This window comes from Sciurus vulgaris (assembly GCF_902686455.1).
Source record: "Sciurus vulgaris genome assembly, chromosome: 4".
Lineage (NCBI taxonomy): Eukaryota > Metazoa > Chordata > Mammalia > Rodentia > Sciuridae > Sciurus > Sciurus vulgaris.
The window spans coordinates 143,806,080-143,822,732 of NC_136464.1; the positions used below are offsets into that span (position 1 = coordinate 143,806,080).

The window sequence follows — 16,653 nt, forward strand, 5'->3', positions numbered from 1 at the left end:
TGATTCTGGACCTCCCTCCTGGGTGGGGGTGTGCTTGTATTTCAGTTTCTGTCAAGATCATAGTGGGAGGAAAAACCAACTAAATTCTGGAGCTGCTTCTGCTTCTGAAATGGGAATGGTCGAGCCTTGGCTTTGCCTCTGGGAATTTTTCTAGAAGGAATTTCAAGTAGCAAGTAGGAGTAGCAATCCTAGTTAATGAGAGCTGGAGCCACTGACCTTCCATGAGTGGTGTGTGTGAGTGGCTGTCCCCATGCAGAGAACGAAGAGGCCTGGGGGCCCCACCTGCTGACATGTACCAACACTGTCAGTGTCTGGGGTGTTCGAAATGAAGCCAGCAGGGATGTCTTCACTGGAATTCCACTTCCTGCGTTACTCTTCTAGGTATGAATACACTTGAGAGGACTACTACCTGAGGTTAACTTATCCTATAGCATTGATAGCTCTTCCAATAGGGAGGCTGTGTCATATAAGTCAGCTTTACTGGCAAACGTAACTCACTTCACACTCTAACCTGGGATAACGAAGGAAACAGCCTTTAATGAACTCTTGGTTCTCACTCTTTGTTTTAAGAAATATTTTCTGGCTATTCAATATTGATGTTCCTCACTCCAATGAATTACTTAAAATTTTCTGGTGTGATGAAAGAAAATTTCTCACCCATTGGGTCATCTTGTGAGGAGGGCTGATAAAAAGATCACTGTGGAAGGGGAAGGAAAGACTCAGAGGAATTACCTAAGAGCAAGATCACCATGGTTCCTATGAAAGGATTAGAAGTGTGTGAGGGCAGGAGAGAAGTCCCAAATATTTTCTGCAATGACATGGTGATGGATTGAATTGTGTCCACCAAATTCATATGTTAAAACCCCGACCTTGGGACTTCGGAAGGTGACTGAACTTGGAGACAGTGATTGAGTGAAAATGAGGCCCTTAAGGTAAGCTCTATTCCCATCTGACTGGTGTCCCTAGAAGAGGAGATAAGGACAGAAAGAGTCACCAGGGATGTAGATGCACAGAGAAAGAGTCAGCCATTTCATGTCAAGGAGAGAGGCTCAGAAGAAACCAAGTCTGCCAGTATTTTGGCCTGGGACTTCCAGTCTCCAGAACTGGCAGCAAACACACTTCATTGTTGAAACCACACTGTCCGTTCTTGTCATGGAATCCCTAGCTGATGAACACAGTCGCCTATTTGTTTGTTCTTCTCATATCATTCCAACCCTTTCTTCAGAATTGTCAAGAAAACATAACTTTTTGAACAAAAACTATTAAAACATATTTTAGAAATATTAAAAAAATGCTTCTGTTTAAGGAACCCCCCTTTTCCCCATGAAACTCAACACAGTAGTGACACTTTCACCTTCTGCACTTTGGAAACCATGTCATCCTAGCATCTCAGCATCAAGTTTGTTATGCACCGCTGGTGACATAGGCTGAGGTTAAGTGGCCTATGTGGAACAGAGCAGAGTACAAGAGGTAAAGGAGCAGATGCCATTCTAAGATCCTCAGCCATCAGCCAGGCACATGGATTCTAGAAGCAGACTGAGCTTGGGTGTAACTGGAAAGCAGCAGATGTACCTAAAGATTAAATATAAAATTGATTTTATTACCCAAGTCTTAGATGTTTAAAAAACATGGAAGTGGATCCCTAAAAGTTACTGGGAATGTAGTAAAAAATGATTTAAAAAAAATCTAAATCAGGCAATATAGCAGCATGCTCTGAAGCAAGAACAAGAGTTATCAAGGTGTTTTATGATAGGGTATAAAAGAGAAAATTCTCTGAGGTATTTACCCTTTAATGAACAAATAGAGAAATGACCCTTAGTGCATGATGTGAAAGCAACTGAACATGGGCAACATTTTCAGATTCCCTCTAGAAAGACTAGAACCTATAAGTACTAATAGAACAGAAATCCAGTTTCTTAAAGGTTAAAACACAGGCATTGTACGATTGTGATTATGATTATTACCGTATTAGTTTTAAGTGGGTTCCTTCTCAGGGGAATAACATGCATTTATTTATACTGTATTAACAATAAGTGAATATATTGCTTTAATTCAGTGAGGGTAATCTGGCAATTATTCAGGAAGAGTAAAATTAGGGTCACAGTCCAAAGAGACATGAGTATTGGGACTGGTGATTTTTTTGTGACTGCTTCAATCAAAAAGCTTCTAAGTTTAATTTTCCATTGTTCTTTAGCGTGCAGTGGTATTCCCAGGAGCTAAAAATACTTTTAACTATGGACAAACATCCTTTTGAGAGGCAGTTACCAAATAGGATGCAATCTTCTCAGGAAAGATATCTCAAAGAATTAGGTACCATCATATAAATGAACCTTAAGTGTCTTTTTTTTTTTTTTTTTTTTTTTTTTAACATCGTTCACCCGTGATGGTTTGTTGGCAATTGCTCATGGTGGAAATGGCAATACAGGTTAAATGAAGGCAGTAAGAGCAGTGTCATAACTTACTTCATTGAGTGAGTGATACTGTTTCATAGTATGAGGAGGAAGCCCGGGGGCTGATTGTGTTCATTGTAAGTCTGCTGTCGAATAAGATCTTCCACATCCGCCATCAAGACGCTAGGTGAGGAAACATAGGATGAGCTGGTTTCCAAGCAGAACACTGACCTTCCCGCATGGTCTGCTGCAGGCACAGTAGGTGAGCATGGGAGGAAAGATCATCGCTAATGAATCTAATAAACAGTTCATCAGGATAAAATGCCACCATCTCCCATTGTGATAAACTGAATTCACAGACCCTTTCAGTAGAGCCTGCGAGGGCTGGAGAGAAAGCAGCTTCTAGGATGCATGGTTTCAGGACTTCCAAAACCTCACCCTTTCCCACCCATATCTACATTTCTTTTTCTTTTCGGTACCAGGGATTGAACCCAGGGGTGCTTAGCCATTGGGTCACATCCCCAGTCCTTTTAAATATTTTATTTAGAGGCAGAGTCTCACTGAGTTGCTTATAGCCTCCATAAGTTGCTGAAGGTGGGTTTGAACTCACAATCCTCCTGCCTCAGCCTCCCTAGCTGCTGGGATTACAGGTGTGTGCCTGCCTGGATTTTTTTATGACATGTGCCAGTTGTTTGCTGTCAAAGATGATCAAAATGTCTTGAGAAATAGAATTACAGGGGAAAAAAAAAGATTTGGAAAGTGATCTCACTTCATCTATCACCTAGGCAAACACATGACTGAATTAAGGCACTCTAGCACCTGGGATGGACAATTTGAAATTAGCTACCACATTAATAAAGGCTTCTCTACTTTATTTAAGCCAATAGATAAAGCTAAGCCTTTGACATCAGAAAGGTTTCAGTTTGACTTCTAGTTCTGCCATTTTTCAGCTGGCTGACTTTGAGAAATTCCTTTATTCATAAGATTTTTTAAAAGTTGTATATTGAAGACAATATTTACCTAATAGGGTAAATAATTCTTATTTAAGAATTGAATGATACAATGTATAGATTGGCTCTGCACAGTTCCTGGAAGGCAGTAAATACCTGTGATATATTAGTAATAATTTTTATAGCATATTATCCAGAGCCTGTTCACTGATACCCAGAAGAGACCATGGTCTCAAGGAAGGCCGGAGAACAATGGAAGGATGCTGGCAGGTGGGCAGTGGATATAGAGGGGAGATGTTGGACAAGAGAAGCAAAGGAAAGGGGACAGACTCTGAACAGAAACAACACCTGATATACTTTAAAGAATTTTTAAATCAATTAATGTACCTAGCAGGTGCAATTTTTTAAAATCCAATTTGCAAAATTAAACAAGGCACAGGGAGGTAAGTAATTCCTATGAGATCACATAGGAGGATAAGCGGCAGTGCCAGACTCCAACCCAGGTGTTCCTCCGAGTCAGAGGATCTGGTACACTTTCTCTTCAGGGCCAGAAATTCAGAAAGGTTTGCTGACATTGTGAAGGAAGAATTTCTACTAAGGAAGAATTTGGAAAAGCTCAAACCTCCTCAGCCCCAACTTTTTCAAGAGACATATCAAAGCCTAGTATACTATGGTAAATGACCATTTTACTCCCAAGGTCTGGGCACAGAGAAATCACAGAAAGAGAAAGGATAAGAGGCTCTATGGATCATTGGGTCTAACTTCATTGCAGATAAAGGTCTGGAATTACAAGAGGGTGAACAACTTGTCACAAAGCCAGGCCTTGGGCTTTACCACCAGTACATTCCAGAGATTTTCACGCTGCCATGTTTAATGTACTTTATTTTTGCAAGAAGCTGTCACTTCACCTCCTAATCATGCATAATGGGGTGCTTATAATTGCTATTTAATAGCTATCAACTGATGCTTACCTGAATGGAATTCTGCTCGTATTTAAATGGGCTTTCACATTGCTTACATCAGATGCATTCACAAAAAAATGGACTTCTTTTTTCTTTGCAATGAATTCAGCTGTTACTGGCTGCCAGAGAACAATCTACAGTTTTGGGGAGAGGAGGAAGAATGATACAGTAAAAGAGTTGTTCATGTCATTCTCATCAGTAGCTAGAGTCATAAAAGTTGTCTCTATAAAAGGGACATGAAAAGGACACTGTCTATACGCATGATAATATAAATGTCCATGTTGCAGGGAGTTCCTTTTATTCTTCTCATTAACTCTAGTTGTTAAGAAAAGCCTAAAACTTACCAGATACTCAATAAATATTCAGTGAGACAATGAATGAAAGAATGGACATGCTTATAACTCAAGTATAAAACTGGACGTGTGTATGTCAGATGTTTAAAGAAAAAATGAAAATTTGTCTTAAAAGAAAGTTGATTAAACATTAAATTTATCTAATAAAAATTCCATATACTTGATATTATCATGTCAGCATTCCTTAAATCTAATTGACCTTTGGACAATGCCTTCCAATAATATTTACTCTCAATCTTGTTTTAAATTTTTTTTTTTCTGGTACTGGGGATTTAACCCAGGGGCACTTAACCACTGAGCCATATCCCCAGCCCTTTTGTATTTTTTCTTTTGAGACAGGGTCTCACTAAATTGCTTAGGGTCTCTCTTAGTTGCTGAGGCTGGTCTGAATTTGTGATCCTCCTTCCTCAGCCTCCTGAGTCTCTGGAATTATCAGGCACATACCTCCATGCCCAGCTATTTCTCTTTTTTAAATTTCACTTTTGTAAAGCACTTTCGAACACATTTTCTTTGATCATTATAATGCTCCTTTTGATATAAACAAGGCATATGTTTTTTGTTGTTCAGACAATTAAGGTTCATAGCTAATTTGTCCTAAAATCATTTACCAAGTAGCAGAACAAGAAATAAAGCTCTAAAATTTCTGATGCTTTCTTGTAGTAGTTTTTTATTTATCCTGTTTGTGACAATAAATATGTGCCATTCAACTCTTCTGCTGCAAGGATCACAGGTAACTGGTGATCCCAGTAGTCTGAGGTCACACTGCCCAGGGCTGCAGCAGCCCTGACTGAGCACTATGGGCTTGTTCACTCAGGTCCATTCCTCCCAGATTACAGGGCTCTTAAAACAGGTGATTTGACTAGAGGACTCACCACTGTCCCCTCATCCAATGCTTCTTGGAACTGCACTGCAGTCTGCAATCCTCCTGCAAGATCCTTCTTCCTGCAGAGGCCTCAGAAGGCAGGTGCCCCCTGCCATCCCAGCGTCCTCCCCTATGTCTTTAGAAAACATTCCCTTTATGGCTCACACTTTGAGTATGATTCTGACCTCTATTCTCAAGAGACACTAACAAATATGGAGCTGCTGGTTTTTTACTGTGTTATTTTTCTTGCATCCTGTCAATTTTCAAAACCTTAGACATTCTGGGAGATGGATTCCAGGCATAACAATTTTAATAAATGTTCCCTGTGTCTTTCATGCTCATTCCTTGAGAACCACTGATTTATTAGCAAGATTCTATTGAATGTCTGATACTGTAGTGGCTTTGTAAAGACACACTTTAAACCACAAAGTACTAATATGAAACTGGCTGAAAAGTCAAGAGCACAAATGGAAGTTCAATTTGGGGAACCAACAAAGTCATGTATTCATGGGAGGGCTGAAACCTATCAGATAGGAGTTCACACCAGATGCAAAATCATGAGACACAATGTAGGTGGGAATGTGGCATACAATGGCATACAGAATGCTACCAATATAGGCACAAATTAGGGAGAAGATACCTCGTAGGTTGTAGTAAGATTCTGCAGAACTTGAACTTGTCTAGAGGTTCTAGGAAGAGCAGATAAAACCTGGGCCACTGGGGAAAAAACAAAACAGGAATTTTGATGTTAAATAAAAGTGTGGAAATGCAATATCCCATCCTAGAGGTGCTTCTAGGTAACTATAAAAAGGAAACAAAATTTAAAATGTTAGAAGGACAGAGGATTTAGGTAAGAAGAGAATATGTTCTCATCTTTCTATTCCTAAGCAATTGCAAAAATCAGCAACCTATTTGACTGGGGTTTCAATTTGCAGAGCACTAACTTCTTTCTTCTCTCTCTGTATATCAAAAAGGAAAAAAAATAACAAATTAGTTTTTATTGTTGCATGGAAGTGGAGAAAGGTGAACCTCATATGCTGTCAGTAGGAATGTGGATTAGTAAAGCCATTAGGGAAAAACAGTATGGTGGCTTCTCAAAAAAAATTAAAACAGAACTACCATAAGATCCAGCATTCCTATTATTGGGCATAGACACAAAAGAAATGAAATCAGTATGTGGAAGAGGCACCTGAACTCCCAGGTTTATTGCAGCACTGTTCACAATAGCCATGGAATCCATCTGAGTGTCCATCAATGGATAAATGGTTAAAGAAAATGCGGTACATACACACAGTGGAATATTGAGCCCTATGAGGAATGAAATCCTGTCATAGGTGGGAACACAGAAGAAGCCAAAGACATTATAATAAATGAAACAAGCCAGGCATAGAAAGCTAAGAACTGCATGATCTTTCCCACTTGTGGAATTTCAACAAACTGATCTCAGAAGAGAGTAGAAGAGTGATTACCAGGAGGTGGGAGGAGGAAGGGATGGGAAGATACTGGCCAACGGGTACAATTACAGTAACAGGTAGGATTACAGTTAGAAAAAGGAAATCACTTCTGGTGTTCTGTTGTAGTAATGGTTAACTATGTTGTGTTGAATATTTTTAAAATAGCAAAAAGAGAGGATTTTAATATTATCATCACAAAGAAATGATAAATGTATAAAAAGTTGAATACACCGAGTAACTTGATTATTACATATATAATATATATAATAATTATATTGTATTATATATGTAACTATTTTGTATTATCTATATATAATAATCACAATGTGATTGTTATATAATAATAATATATAATAATATAACAATGTGATTATTATATATATATATCACAAGGCATCACAATGTACTTCATAAATACATATAATTATTATGCCAATGACAATTTTTTGATATGTAAGAGAATATTTATGCTGACACTAGCTTATTATATTATAGAATAATGTTTATGACCCATCACCCACTTAAGAAATCCAACTTTACTGGCATCCTTAAAACTACCCATGTGTTCCTTTCTCCTCAACTCCCCTCCTATATCCCTAAAGGTGTCCACCCCATATCCCTAAAGTATCCATCATCCTAAATTTTCACTTTTACTTTTTCCTTTGCTTTTCTTCATAGTACAGATTTTTTTTTTTGTACCAGAGATTGAACTGAGGCTGCTTAACCACAGAACCACATCCGTAGTCCATTTCATATTTTATTTTGAGACAGGATCTCACTAAGTTGCTGAGACTGACTTTAAACTTGTGATCCTCCTGCCTCAGCCTCATGAGCTCTCCCTGCACCTCCCTCATGGATGAGGGAAAGGGCTCCTGCTGGAGGGATGGGCTGGCTGCAAAACAAAATCTATGAAATTTATTTATCAGAAATAATGACAGAAGACAGAATTATCTTAAGAGCAGGAGCATGACTGGTTGAGCCATCCAGAAGGGTCTGACTCTAACAAAGGAAGGAGCCCGCACTTGCTTTATTTGTAGTGGCACAGATCAAAAAGGGACTGGTAGGAGCTTCTTCCGTGACAAAAAGGATGGAGAGTGGAGGTAAGCAAGCCCTTTGGCGCTAGAGGGTCACTCCCACATCCAGTGCTTGTATTTGAACTTCAGCAGTGAACCAACGCAGATAACCACATGACTCATGTGGACTCAAGTAGTCTTAGGAGCCCTGAGTTCCTGAGGCCAGATCTTCCTGGTTAATGGCTCAACTATGCTTGGTTCTCATACAAGCCATGGATGACTTCCCACACTGAACCACTGAGATTAGAGGCATATGCCACCATGCCCAGCTTCCTGTGACTTTCAGTTTTATTTTTCTGACTTCCTAATGAAGCACAGTTATTTCTCTTCAATTCTTGGCTTATGAGTTATGCTTGTTCAGGTCATCTGCTCATTTTTTTCTATTAATTCGCCTGTATTCGTGTAATAATTGACCAGTATAATTACTTTCTATACACTAGATATTATTTCCTTGTCAAATGCACATATTGCATATATCTTCTACCAGCTTGTAATTTGTCTTTTTCTTCCCCTCTCCCTGACCAGAGCTGGGGATTGAAACCAGAAACTCATCCATACTAGGCAACTGCTCTACAACTGAGCAACGTTCCAGCCTCTGTTTACGATGTCTATTTATCTATCATGAACTTCAAAATTTGCTTTTCATCCATCATTTCCTTCTAGGTTTGTGTTATTTAAGAATTCTTTTCAAATCCCTGGGATATAATGATATTCTCATTTATCTCTTTTAGTTTTTCTTATTTCAGCTTTAAAAATCACTGAAACTTATTACTTAGTGTAAATAAGGAGTTGATTTTCAGTTTTTCTTACTCAGCATCATGTATTAATTGTGCAGGGATCTACTCTATCAATTTGGTCATGTGTTAAGTTTCCATACCAGCTGGCAGAAAAAGCGATGACTCACACCAGCTCCTCTTCCTGGGACACAGAAAAACTGCATTTCCCAGCCATCCGTGTGACTGTGTGAAGACCTCCTACCTAAGCTCCAGCCAACAAGGATTAGGGTGAGAGTTAAGAGCAGTATGTCTTCACGCACCCGTCCTTTGTCTCATCCTGGGATTGGAGCAAAGAGCCCCAGGATGTGGAGTTGCATAATGGAAGGAGCCCAGAAGACCAAGTTGGAGGAGAGTCCTAGGAGAGTCTGTTGTCTTCATTGATTGGTGATGTGAGTGGGAAACTGTTCTGGTATGGACATTAGTGTCCCTTCTAAATTCATGTGTAGAAATACTAACCTCAAAGGTGGCAGCATTAGGAGATGAGGAGGGTATTAGGAGATGAGGAGATGAGGCATGGCTCTTATGAATGGGATTAGGACCTATATATAAAAGAAACTCGAGACAGACCCCCAACCTGCAACATGTGAGGGCACTGTGCCTTATAAACAACAGAAACTTTGTTCTCACAGTTCTAGAGGCTGGGAAGTCCAGCCTAGATTAGATTTGACATCTGAGAAGGGACAGTTTCTTGAGATAGCACCTTCTCCCCGTGTCCTCATATATGGAATGGGAGGAGGGACTCTTGGCTCTGATTCTTTTAAAGAGCCTCTTGGTTTGATCTTTTGCTTTTCTGTGTAAGTTTAAAAAATCAGCCTGTCATGTTCTATGAAAAAATGTTAGATTTTCATTATAATTATACCGAATTTATAGATTAATAATTTGAAAAGAACTGATATACTCATGGTTGTGTCTTCTCATCGGTACACAAAATAGGTTTTTCTACTTGTTTATGCCTTGTTTAATGGCCTTCAAAAAAGTTTCATAGTTTTATCCATAAAATGTTGCATATTTTAAAATTACATGTGTTTCAACAGTGCTGCCTTTTCTTTTGTAAATGGCAACTTAATCGTCCATCTCTTAGTCATCAAGACATAGAAAAATTAAGTTGATATTTGGATATTGATTTTATTCATTTCTCTTGGTAATTTTGATAATTTTAATGTAGATATTTCTCAGCAAGCAATCATTATGACTACACATACTAAGTTTTGCTTTTTCTGTTTCACTGCTTATACATCCTTTATTTTTGCTCCCTTCTTCTCTTATTCTGCTGGCTCTGACTCCAGTATAATGCCAAATAGAAGTGGAGAAAAAAATACATGAATCATAATTTTTAAGAAAAATTGCCTAATGTTTCACCATTAGAATGCTTGTAGATTTTTGGGTAGATGTCTTCTGTCTGCCTGAAGAAACTACTACTCTGATGAGTTTTTAATCTTGAATGGGTATGAACTTTACATGTTTTTATGATATGAGCATATGGGTCAGTGTCAGTTTTAAATACTGACACTTGGTTTAATTTGTTTTCTCACTTTTGCTTTTTCATATTTCTGTCTGACAACTCTTGCTATGGCTGTGAAGGGATCCTTAGTGATTCTCGCACAGCCCAGGCAATAGATTAGCATGACTCAACATGCATTTACTTTCTTTTCACATACTATTTACTCAGAAAGGGAAGAATTTCTTAGCAAATTTTCTCATATCTGCAGCACCCTAACTTTTTTTTTTTTTTTTTTTTTCGGTGCTGGGAATTGAACTCTGGGCCTTATGCTTGAAGGCAAGCACTCTACCAACTGAGCTATCTCTCCAGCCCACAAATTTTGCTGGTTAAAAAAAAAGAATTAGGTAAAGAAAGATAGCAGTGAGGTGAGCAATTGCAGGTCTATGTGAACAGCATTAACAGCAATGGCATCAGGTTTCCAGTATACTTCGGAGAAACCTCACAAAAATTATACTCTTTAATTTAAAATTAAGCATGTCCTCAGCTACTCCAGAGACTGAAGCAAAAGGACCACAAATTTGAGGCTAACCTCAGCAAATTAGTAAAACCCTGTCTCAAAATAAAAAATAGAAATGGAGTAGAAGTTTACAAAATCATAATACAAAAACCAATCGCTTTCCTATACACCAACAATGAATCTGCTGAGAAGAAATCAGAAAAACAATTCCATTCACAATAGCCTCAACAAACAAACAAACCAAACAAACCAAATCTAACCAAGGAAATGAAACACCTCTATATGAAAGCAATAGAACAATGAAGAAAGAAATTAAAGAAGACCTCAGAAGATGGAAATACTTCCCATGTTCATGGATAAATGAAATAATATTGTTTAAATGGCTATACTACCAGAAGCAATATATTGATTCAATGCAACCCCCATCAAAATACCAATGCCATTCTTCAGAAAAGTAGAAAAAACAGTCCTAAAATTCACTTGGAAGAATCAAAGATCCAGAACAACCAAAGCAATTTTAAACCAAAAAAAGCAATGCTGGAGGCATCACAAGACCTGACTTCAAATTATCCTGCAGAGCTATAGTGACCAAAACTATATGGTACTGGCATAAAAACAGACACACAGACCAATGGTACAGAATAGAAGACACAGAGACAAACCCACAGATCTATAGTCATCTGATCCTTGACAAAGGTGCCAAAAACATACATCAGACAAAAGACAATCATTTAACAAAGGGAGCTGGGAAAACTGGTTATCCATATGCAGAAGAATGAAACTGGACCCTTATCTCTTACCCTGCACAAAAGTCAACTCAAAGTGGATCAAAGACCTAGGAACTATGCAACTCCTAGAAGAAGATGTAGGGTCAACACTGTAGCTTTGAAGCACAGGCGATGACTTTCTCAATAGGGCCCCTACATCTCAGAGAATAATGCCAAGAGATAATAAATAGAATGGTGTCAAATTAAATAGCTTCTGCATAGCAAAAGAAACAATTAGGGATGTGAAGAGAGAACCTACAGAATGGGAGAAAATCTTTGCTAGCTGTTCTTCTGGCAGAGGATTAATATTGAGAATACATAAAGAAATTTAAAAAAAAAAACTTTACACCAAAAAACCAAATAACTCAATTAATAAGTGGTTGAATGAATTAAACAGACACCTCTCAAAAGAAGAAATACAAATGACCGACAAATAGGTGAAAAAATGTTCAACATCATAAGCAATTCAAGAAATGCAAATGAAAACTACTCTGAGATTTAATCTCACACCAGTCAGAATGGCAGTCATAGAGAATACAAATAATAATAAATGCTGAAGGGGATATGGAGAAAAAGGAACAATTTTACACTGTTGGTGGAACTGTAAATTAGTATGACCATTTTGGAAATCAGTATGTAGGTTCCTCAAAAGACTAGGCATGGAATGACCATGGGACCCAGCTATTCCACTTCCTGGTATTTGTCCTGAAGAATTAAAGTCATCATACTACAGTGATACGTACATACCCATGTTTTTAATAACACAATTCACAATAGTCAAACCTAAAACCAACTTAGGTGTCCATCAATGAATGAATTAATAAGGAAAATGTGGTATATATACACAATGGAGTTTTTTTCAGCTATAAAGAAAAATAAAATTATGGCTTTTCAGGAAAAGGGATGGAACTAGAGACCATCATGTTAGTGAAATAAGTCAAACTCAGAAGGTCAAGGGTCATATGTTTTCTCTCAGATGCAGAAGCTAGAGAGGAAAAAGGAAAAGAAAAGTAGGGGCATATCTCAAGAAAATCAAAGGGAAATCAGTAGAGGACAGGGAGGTGGGGAGGGAGGGAAAAGTGCTTGGGATTGATAATGGCCAAATTATATTGTCATATTTTATGCATATACAAATATATAACAACAAATCCCATCATTATGTATAATTATAATGCACCAGTTAAAAATGTGGACAAAATAAATAAAAATAGCTGAGGATATAGCTCAACGGTAGAGCATTCCTGGCTCCAATCCCCAGTAATTCAAAAATAAATAAATAGAAATTAAAAAGTAATTAAATTCAGTTAGCTAAAATTAAGCTACACTGTCATATTTGTCAGAGGAGAGCCCATTTTTTTTTAACTGAACAAGATTTTTCTTTTATTTTTGGATAACTATTGCCCTTGACATATGAGGATAAAAATTTTTAAATCAGAAGGAAAACATTTCGCTCTTGTTTTATTTAAAACTAATTTTAAGCTTTGCTTCCAATTAAGGTGGAAAAACAAGGACCCATATACCCTCCTATCTGCAAGAACTAAAAAGCAGGACAAAATGGATGAAATGGTGGCACTCAAGACAAAGGACAGCAGCAACATGGTGACTAGGGGTGACATAGTACCCTGGATTGGAGCTGGGAACAGAAAAAGGGCATATGTGTTGTTTCAGTCAACTTTTTCACTGCTGTGACTAAAATACCTGACACGAACAACTTTAGAGGAGGAAAAGTTTATTTGGGGGCTCATTGTTCCAGAGGTCTCAGTTCATAGGCAGCTGGCTCCATTCCTCAGGGTTCCACGTAAGGCAGAACATCATGGTGGAAGAATATGGCAGAGGGAAGTGGCTCACATGATGATCAGAAAGAAGAGAGAGACACTCCACTCACCAGATACAAATATATACCCAAAGCCACACCCCCAATGGTCCACCTCCTCCAGCCACACCCTACCTGCCTTCTGTTACCACTCAGGTAATCCCATCATGAGATTAATTCCCCGATTGGGTTAAGGTTCTTATAACCCAATCATTTCTCCTCTGAATCTTCTGGCATTGTCTCACACACAAGCTTTTGGGGGACACTTCACATCCAAACCATAACATGTTGAAAAGCAAATGAAATCCAAATAAGTTCTGGAGTTTAGTTAATAGTATTAGACCAATGTCGGTTTCTCAGGTTTGACAAATATATCATGATTGGATAAGGTGTCAACATTATGGGATATTGGGTAAGGGAGGTCCACTCTATTATCTTTGCCAATTTTCTGAAAATCTAAAAATATTCCAAATAATAATTTTTTAAAAAAGAGAGAAATACCAAGAGCTTCGAAAGTACAGAAAGGGTTATGATAATTTCTGTTTGTCATTTTTCACAAAAAAAGATGATGGGGTGAGTCAGAATGCATGAGAGAACATACGGTCACTATGGCAGGAGACCAAGGGCACTGCTGGGGAGTTAGCAACCTGTTAACTGCTGCCAACATGACAGGTGAGGAGGGCAAGAGAAGAATGGTAGCTAGACAGAAGTGAGTTGGAGAAGTTATTTTAGTCCTCCTCCTAAGAAGGTTCTGGATGCATGCTAAGAAATTTGGACCTCGTCTTGTAGGTAATTAAGAATTAGGAAAGTAACATTATTGACAGCAGGGAGGAAGATGGTTTTATTTTGGGAAACTTGATTAAATGATTCTAAATATAAGACACAGAAAATAGCCCTAGAGAGACTTGATTATCAAGGAGGGAAAATGTGGCTTACAGAAACCCTAGACTGGGAAATTTTATGCCAATCCCTAATACAAGCACAGCATAAACTCTTCAGTCACTAACTAAAGACATGTGTTCAAGGGTATGTATCACAGTATTATACATAATAACAATAACTAGAAACTGATGGGAATGCTTATCAGCAACAGAACTGATGAATGTTCATGGTATCTCCACATTGTAGGATGTTTGGCAATTATAATAAAGAATGAGTTTGATTTATAATGATTAACTTGGGTATGGATTTTCATGATCTATTAAGGGAGAGAAGTGAGATGTGACAGACTATGAGAGAAAAAGAAGAAACTATTGTGTTGAAAGCAGGACAAAGTTATGAATAAATAAAGGACACGTTGTGAACCTTGATTCGGGGGTAGGAAATGGCAGCAGAAGGTGAGAGGCAGGGGAGCAAATAAGATTGTTTCTAAAAGAGAGGTCTTCCAGGTGCAAAGGGGTATATATTATTTAGTTGATGTCATACTATACACAGGGACATATAAATGTCCCAGAGAAATTCAAGAAAGCAGGACTGGGGTTGTGGCTCAGTGGAAGAGCACTTGCCTAGCATGTGTGAGGCACTGGGTTCGATCCTCAGCACCACATAAAAATAAAATAAAGGTCCAATGACAACTAAAAAGTATTTAAAACAAAAAAGAAATGCAAGAAAAGTAACCACTAAAATGTTAAAGATCTTCCCTCAGAGGGGTGAAATCTCAGTGTTCTCTCCCTAATTCTATGTTTTTCCAGTTTTACTTTTTTTAACCCCCCCCCCCCCCCAATTTTTACATTTTCACTTAATGAGGAAATTACATATTAAAAAACTACCTTGTGACAGAGGCACTACCAGGCTTCTCATCTCATCAGCACATCCCTTGTTCTCTTAATAGATAGAACTTCCTTTGGGTCCATAGCGGAACATAGTCACCTGGTGGGTTTTCCGGCCTTACAAACAGGTCTCATTCTATGAGTCTTTTGATTCCACTTCTCACCATTGCCCTTTAGTTCTGGCTTTTTAGTTCATCTCATGCATACCACTGTTTTCTCCAAGCTTCTAAAAACCATCTTTGTAGCATGTTAGTACTATCTCTGAAAGATCTAATTAGACTGTTACAGGGCCATGGGCATGTGTACCTCCTTTGGGGGATTAGTCCCTCTTTATTATGCCTAACACTTCCATAACCAGGTTATGCCATGACTTTGCCCTAATTATTTGCCTCTTGCCCAGTTTCAAACCCAAGTCAGCTCTTAGGCCCAGAAATTCTTTCTGAAGTAAGAGTCGATTCCCACAAGGAAAGACCCTAAAATAATAGATAAAACATGCAAAAAGATCAAGACTCTCACAGCTCTTTCCTAAGTAGACCTTTGACAACTTATTCAGGTAATTCTGCATACTACAGAAAGGGCAAAACAAATACTTTGAGATCTTTTGGATGTAGAATCAAATGTGATGCTGAAATCTAGGGGCCTGAAGTTCTAGGGTAAGTTCAGTTCATATAGGTGAACTAAGTCCACAAATCCCTCAATAATTATTTCCGTGGTCCCCAAATGTATAACTGAAATGGAAATACTCAGTGCTTGGCAGAACGCCCACATTGGTTCCTTACTGTTAAGGTAAAAACTGTCATAGTAGGGGAAAAAACAAACAAACAAAAAAAGAGATCTCTGCAACTTATAAAAATAAGCTAGGAAATGTTGAAGAGTATAATTATGAGGTTAAAAATGCACCATCAAAGATTTTGATATGTTTGAGCTTATATTGTGATGAACTGGACTTTTTCTACTTGATTTTGATCAAAGTGCCATTAGGTAATGAGATGAGTGTCAGTCAGATCACCCTATGCAGAGTTTACAATGTTTGAAAGTTAATTTCGTAACTCTGTACCCCCTTACTTACCAGAGGAGGCTATAAAAAGCAGAGAGGAGAAGCAAGATTTGTAAAGCAAGTTGGTATTTCTTCAGAGTAAGTTGTTCTCTTGAGCCACCACCTTCCAAAGGGGATGGAGTTTTGCTGCTACTCCCTTCACCTCCACCTAGCAGGGAGGACCTGTGTGAGAAAGTTCGATATTTCCTCCAGTTTAGGCATGCAAGGATTGGCGCCTTGGTCACTCCAGAGACAGCTTAACCCACACGTGGCAGGTCTCAAGTTGGCTGGATAGGGACTAAAGTCCAAAGAAGATGCACTTCAAGTTGGGCAGTTATCACCCAGATGCTATCTAACAGGGCCACCTACAGGAATAAGGGGATCTCAGCAGAGGATCCAGGGGACAAAGCAAGATTGTCAGGAATGAAAGATGTAGTCACAAGTGACCACCCAGAAAAGGATGGATCTGTCCTGATCCAGAGAATTCCTG

At 38.4% G+C, this 16,653-nt stretch overlaps 1 protein-coding gene across 1 annotated transcript in view; it reads right to left on the minus strand.

Moving 5' to 3' along the window:
- The window catches only part of CPB2 (carboxypeptidase B2), a 77,414-nt gene that overhangs the window by 56,146 nt on the left and 4,615 nt on the right, over nt 1-16,653 (minus strand). The window contains 3 exon segments of the mRNA XM_079137888.1: nt 4,312-4,436; nt 6,158-6,229; nt 6,231-6,234. Of these exon segments, the coding sequence (XP_078994014.1) occupies nt 4,312-4,436; nt 6,158-6,229; nt 6,231-6,234 (201 nt within the window).